At 33.0% G+C, this 6,995-nt stretch overlaps 1 protein-coding gene across 1 annotated transcript; it reads left to right on the forward strand.

Moving 5' to 3' along the window:
- Window positions 1-240: 240 nt before the first annotated feature.
- Window positions 241-1,955, forward strand: LOC137620062 (putative leucine-rich repeat-containing protein DDB_G0290503). The gene is made up of 3 exons (XM_068350338.1): window positions 241-288; window positions 920-1,486; window positions 1,587-1,955. Exons 1-3 carry the CDS (start codon window positions 241-243, stop codon window positions 1,953-1,955), a joined length of 984 nt encoding a protein of 327 aa, XP_068206439.1.
- The last annotated feature ends 5,040 nt before the right edge of the window (window positions 1,956-6,995 follow it).

The raw sequence follows: 6,995 nt of genomic DNA on the forward strand, positions 1-6,995 counted from the left end.
ATAACAGATGCCTTTTATTAAATTATTCCGTATGCTAAGGACATACGAAAATAATTTGTTTAGGGCAATCAACAACTGAACACCCCTACGAAGTTGATAATGGTAAAGTTACCTTTCCGTAAAAAAAAAAAAAAGAGCCAGGAGAGAATGAAGTTAACGAATGCAAGGTTACCCTTTTCACCCAAAAATAAAAAAAAGAAGAAGAAATAAATAAATTAAAAGAGGAGAAGCCAGAAGCGAATGAATTTGATGAATGCAAAGTTACCTTTGCGCAGATTGGATGAGCCAGTAACGAAGGAAGTTGATGAAGGTGAAGGCATTACCTTTGCGCAAGGAAGGATGAGCCAGTAACAAAGGAAGTTGATGAAGGCAAGTTACCTTTTTGCAAAAAAAAAAAAAAAAAAAAAAAAAAAAAAAAAAAAAAAAAAAAAGGAGGATTGATTGATTGATTCATTATGAGTTATATGGCATCCTGAGCCAGTGGAGAATGAAGTTAATGAAGGCAATGTTACCTTCGCGCAGAAAAAAGAGGACCCTGTAGCGAATGAAGTTAATGAAGGCAATGTTACCTTCCTGTAAAAAAGAGGAGGACCCAGTAGCGAATTAAGTTAATGAAGGCAATGTTACCTTCATGCAAAAAAAAAGGACCCAGTAGCCAGGGAAGTTAATGAAGGCAATGTTACCTTCGCGCAAAAAAAGGAGGACCCGGTAGCGAATGAAGTTAATGAAGGCAATGTTACCTTAGCGCAAAAAAAGGAGGACCCAGTAGCGAATGAAGTTGATGAAGGCAATGTTACCTTCGCGCAAAAAAGGAGGACCCAGTAGCGAATGAAGTTAATGAAGGCAATGCTACCTTCTCGCAAAAAAAAAGGACCCAGTAGCGAATGAAGTTAATGAGGGCAATGTTACCTTATCGCAGAAAAAGGACCCAGTAGCGAATGAAGTTAATGAAGGCAATGCTACCTTCTCGCAAAAAAAGAAGGACCCAGTAGCGAATGAAGTTAATGAGGGCAATGTTACCTTATCGCAGAAAAAGGACCCAGTAGCGAATGAAGTTAATGAAGGCAATGCTACCTTCTCGCAAAAAAAGAAGGACCCAGTAGCGAATGAAGTTAATGAGGGCAATGTTACCTTATCGCAGAAAAAGGACCCAGTAGCGAATGAAGTTAATGAAGGCAATGCTACCTTCTCGCAAAAAAAGAAGGACCCAGTAGCGAATGAAGTTAATGAGGGCAATGTTACCTTATCGCAGAAAAAGGACCCAGTAGCGAATGAAGTTAATGAAGGCAATGCTACCTTCTCGCAAAAAAAGAAGGACCCAGTAGCGAATGAAGTTAATGAGGGCAATGTTACCTTATCGCAGAAAAAGGACCCAGTAGCGAATGAAGTTAATGAAGGCAATGCTACCTTCTCGCAAAAAAAGAAGGACCCAGTAGCGAATGAAGTTAATGAGGGCAATGTTACCTTATCGCAGAAAAAGGACCCAGTAGCGAATGAAGTTAATGAAGGCAATGCTACCTTCTCGCAAAAAAAAGGAGGACCCAGTAGCGAATGAAGTTAATGAGGGCAATGTTACCTTATCGCAGAAAAAGGAGGACCTAGTAGCGAATGAAGTTAATGAAGGTAATGTTACCTTCTCGCAAAAAAAGGAGGACCCAGTAGTGAATGAAGTTAATGAAGGCAATGTTACCTTCACGCAGAAAAAGGAGGACCCAGTAGCGAATGAAGTTAATGAGGGCAATGTTACCTTATCGCAGAAAAAGGAGGACCTAGTAGCGAATGAAGTTAATGAAGGTAATGTTACCTTCTCGCAAAAAAAGGAGGACCCAGTAGTGAATGAAGTTAATGAAGGCAATGTTACCTTCACGCAGAAAAAGGAGGACCCAGTAGCGAATGAAGTTAATGAAGGCAATGTTACCTTCGCCCAAAAAAAAGGAGGACCCAGTAGCGAATGAAGTTAATGAACGTAATGTTACCTTCGCGCGAAAAAAGGGAGGACCCAGTAGCGATTGAAGTTAATGAAGGCAAAGATACCTATTCGCAAAAATAGGAGGAGCCAGAAGCGAATACATTTTCCCCCTGCCGTAAATCATACTAAATCAGCGGAATGAAGATGGACTGGAGGAGAGAGAAAATGGCGCCATTCGCTTTTCCATTCACTAATGGAACAGGAGTGAATTGTGAGGGATGAGGCCAGCGATTCTATAAAAGGGAGGGATTTATTTGGTGGCCCAATTCCATTACCCTTCCATTACCCTCTTTGCATCCCAATTGCCTTTCTAAGTACTGACCTTACTGTTCCTTTCCGAGCCGTTTCATAAGGGGAATGATGTTGATGCTCCTGTCTTTGCATTAATCATAGACATATATATAGAGATATGATATGGATAGTAATCATATTATTATTATTATTATTATTATCATTATTATTATTATTATTATTATTATTATTATTATCATTATTATTATTGTTATTATTATTATTAATTACTAAGCTACAACCCTAGTTGGAAAAGCAGGATGCTATAAGTCCAGGGTCTCCAAAAGGGAAAATAGCCCTGTGAAGAAAGGAAAGAAGGAAAAATGAAATATTTTTAGAACAGTAACAATATCAAAATAAATATTTCCTATATAAACTATACAAACTTCAACAAAACAAGAGGAGGAGAAAAGAGATAGAATAGACTGCCCGAGTGTACCCTCAAGCAAGAGAAGTCTAACCCAAGGAAGTGGAAGACCATGTTTCAGAGGTTACGGCACTACCCGAGACTAGAGAACAAAGGTTTGATTTTTGGCTGTCCTTCTCCTAGAAGAGCTGTTTACCATAGCTAAAGAGTCTCTTCTACCCTTACCAAGAGTAAAGTGCCCAGTGAACAATAGACATAAGTATATGGATATGACATTGATAGTAATCATAGACATATGAATATGGATAAAACATTGATAGTAATCATAGATATATGTGTACGGATAGAAAATTGATAGTAATCGTAGACATGTTTATTTGGATATAACATTAATTAACTCGTGTATTCATGTTGCGATATCATGTGAAAATAAGAACTTGTGTATCAAAGAGCTTAAGTATATATCTTATTTTTTTCCCAAGAAATCAAATGATGAACTTAACACACACACACATACACACACACACTCACTCACTCACACACACACACACACACACACACACACACACACACACACACATATATATATATATATATATATATATATATATATATATATATATATATATATATATATATATATATATATATATATATATATATATATATATATATATGTGTGTGTGTGTGTGTGTGTGTGCATGTGTGTGTTTGTGTGTGTGTTTGCGTATATATGTATGTATTTGTTTAATACCAAGAAGTATATAAAGTAATAAAAAACTTTGCTGTTTAATTATTTCAAGAAACGAATACAATTAAATTAATTGATTGTGTCAACTTCACACCCATGAATGCGAAAAAAAAACTATCATCCTTAATCTACGTATAATTTAAGGAAAATAATAATCGCAAGAAAAAAAAATAATATTTTTTTTTTTCAAATCGAGTTTTACAGATTCGAAAAGTCTTTCTCTTTTTTTCCCAAATTTGGTCTTATTAAAATTCAGAATTCTCATTTATCAGAGAATTCTCTTAATTTTTCATTGTCCCAAAAGGCCGCCCCTCCCCCAACCAAAATAACGAATATGAAAGCTTCATTGAAAAAAATAAAATTTCTTTTAGCCAATATATTAGCATTTCCATAATAATGGATTACAGGACCCATGAATATTCAGTTATGCAGATGAGGACGTGGCAACGTTTACTGTGCAATAAGTACACTCAACTCCTAATTTCCTTTTATCTTCAAAATTGCTTTTTGGTGGAGAGTTCTAAAACTATTTCCACCTCGTGCATTCCTGGTTGTCAGCATGCATTTATTATTATTATTATTATTATTATTATTATTATTATTATTATTATTATTATTATTATCTATATATTAATACGATAGCGTGCGTGTTATTTATTTTTTCTCTCACGCTTTAAAGAAATCGGAAATAATTTCATGGTATACTCTTACAAATTCTCATTAGACTTTGATTACTTAACCAAACCACATCTTATACAGTTCTCCCAATTTTTATTGAAACATGTATAGGTTAGGAACAAGATAATTAATATTGAAAATATAATTTTGTGTAATTTACATCGGTTCCTCTAGTTATTATTATTATTATTATTATTATTATTATTATTATTATTATTATTATTATTATTATTATTATTATTATTACTTACTTACTAACCTACAGCCCTTTTTGGAAAAGCAAGAAAATAGCCCAGTGAGGAAAGGAAACACGGAAAAATTAAATATTTAAAGAACAGTAACAACATCAAAATAAATATATCCTTTATAAACTATAAAAACTTTAACAAAACAAGAAGAGAAATTGGATCGAATAGTATTCCCGAGTCTACCCTCAAGGAAGAGAACTCTAACCTCATACAGTAGAAGACCATGGTATAGAGGCTATTGCAGTACCCAAGACTAGAAAACAATAGTTTGATTTAGAAGTGTCCTCCTAGAAGAGCTGCTTACCATAGCTATTTACCGGTAAATATGTTAAAATATCGGTATGTTAAAATATCTAAATTTTTTCATTTTAATGAAACGCATTTGCACTGACTCGCAGGGATGCTCTTTTAGCTTGGAAAAGTTCCCTACCAGCTGATTGGTTGGACAAAATCATTCTAACCAATCAGCTAGTATGAAACTTTTCGAAAAATTCCCTACTAGCGGATTGCTTGAACAAAATAACTCTAATCAGTCAGCTAGTAGGAAACTTTTGGAAAAGTTATCTACCAGCTGATTGGTTGAACAAAATAATTCTGACCAGTCAGCTAGTAGGAAACTTTTGGGAAATGTTCCCTACTAGCTGATAGGTTGGACAAAATAATTCTGACCAGTCAGCTAGTAAGAAACTTTTGGAAAACGTTCCCTACTAGCTGATTGGTTGGACAAAATAATTCTTACCAATCATCTAGTAGGACACTTTTGGAAAACGTTCCCTACTAGCTGATTGATTGGACAAAATCATTCTGACCAGTCAACTAGTAGGAAACTTTTCCGAGCTAATAGGGCACCCCAGCGAACCAGTGCAAATCCACCTCATTAAAAAAATGAGTACAGTGGTATTAATAGCCTTCAAAATGCATCCTAGTGTTAGTAGCTAGGAAATGAACTCGCTGTTATAAGTAGCACTCCATCTGAGAGACCAACGTGAATTCATTATCTTCAAAAAAAAATTTTTTGTGGATAGTTCTAAGACTATTTCCCCCCCCCCCCCCCCCAACCACCCTCTCCGTTCCAGTTTGTTAGCATGCATTTACTGTGCAAATAAGTCTAAATAATTATTAGTTTTAGAAGCCTCTAAAACTCGCTGTTATAAGTAGCACTCCATCTGTCAGACCTGCATAAACTTTTCATCCACGTATTTAACATTATAGAGCGTACATCATATATAAACGCTCTGCGTTCATTTATCTCTCTCTATTTACTTTTTTTACGCCATTCATCACTTTCGGTGGTACCACAACTATCTCTCTGGCTCTCTAATGAACAGCCACTTCCATTATAATTTTTCGTCCGGTGGCAAACCGTCCATTTGCTGTACTCTTGTTTTCAACTGTTTTCCAACAGAATTTCCGCTATGACCAGTGTGGCGTGGCCGTCTAAATCGTTTTATGTGGGTACATAGAAAAATATATTTTATCCTATTTTAATGGAGTTAGCTTCTTAACGTACGTATGTTAATAATATTCAAAGGTATATTAACATTACACAGATATTAAAAAACAGATAATAGTCCAAAAATGTAATTAGAACAGAAAAAATATTTCTATTTATCTTTTAATGAAGTTAGCATGTCAATATGTGGATGATAATATTAAAGGGATTATTAATATTACGCAAATATTTAAAACCAGATAATTGTAGAAAATTATAATTAAGGAGAACAGATATTTAAGGAGAGAACTGATTTCTAATCTATTTTAATAAAGTTAGCATGTCAATATGTGGATAATAATAATAATGGGAATATCAATTTTACGCAAACATTTAAAATCAGATAATTGTAGAAAAATATAATTAAGGAAAACAGATGTATAAGGAAAAACAGTGATTTCTAATCTATTCTAATAGGGTTAGCATCTCAATATGAGGATAATGATATTAAAGGGGATATTGATATTACGCAAATATCTAAAGCCAGATAAATATACAAAAATATAATTAAGGAAAACAGATGTATAAGGAAAAACCCACGATTTCTAATCTATTTTAATTGAGTTAGCCTCGTAATATGTGGATAATAATAATATTTCAAAAGAATATTTATATTACGAACATATTTGAAACCAGATGAATATACACAAATATGTAATTAGGGAAACATGTATGAGAAAAAAAGAAAGGTTTATATACTATTTTGAATTACATAGATTCTTAATATGTGGATGATAATAATATTTAAAAGAATATTTATATTAAGAACATATTTGAAACCAGACGAATATACAAAAATATATTATCAGGGAAATATGTACGAGAAAACAAGAAAGATTTATATGCTATTTTGATAGACTTAGAATCTTAATATTTGAATAATGATATTTAAAAGAATATTTATATTACACAAATATTTGAAACATGATAAATGTACAAAAATGTTTAATTAGTGAAAACTAATTTACGAGGGAAGTATAAGATAGATCATAAGCATAAATTATTATTAATATTTTTATTATTATTATTATTATTATTATTATTATTATTATTATTATTATTATTATTATTATTATTATTATTATTATTATTATTATTATTATTATTATTATTACTTGCTAAGCTACAACCTTAGTTGGAAAAGCAGGATGCTATAAGCCCAGCGGCCCCAACAGGGAAAATTAAATATTTAAAGAATA

Source organism: Palaemon carinicauda, chromosome 26 (genome assembly GCF_036898095.1).
Source record: "Palaemon carinicauda isolate YSFRI2023 chromosome 26, ASM3689809v2, whole genome shotgun sequence".
In the NCBI taxonomy this organism is placed as follows: domain Eukaryota; kingdom Metazoa; phylum Arthropoda; class Malacostraca; order Decapoda; family Palaemonidae; genus Palaemon; species Palaemon carinicauda.

Coding starts and splice junctions, on each gene's coding strand:
- LOC137620062 (XM_068350338.1), top strand. CDS start 241: ATGAATTTGATGAATGCAAAGTTACCTTTGCGCAGATTGGATGAGCCA. Junction 289..919: donor TGCGCAGATTGGATGAGCCA/GTAACGAAGGAA, acceptor ACCTTATCGCAG/AAAAAGGACCCAGTAGCGAA. Junction 1,487..1,586: donor TATCGCAGAAAAAGGACCCA/GTAGCGAATGAA, acceptor ACCTTATCGCAG/AAAAAGGAGGACCTAGTAGC.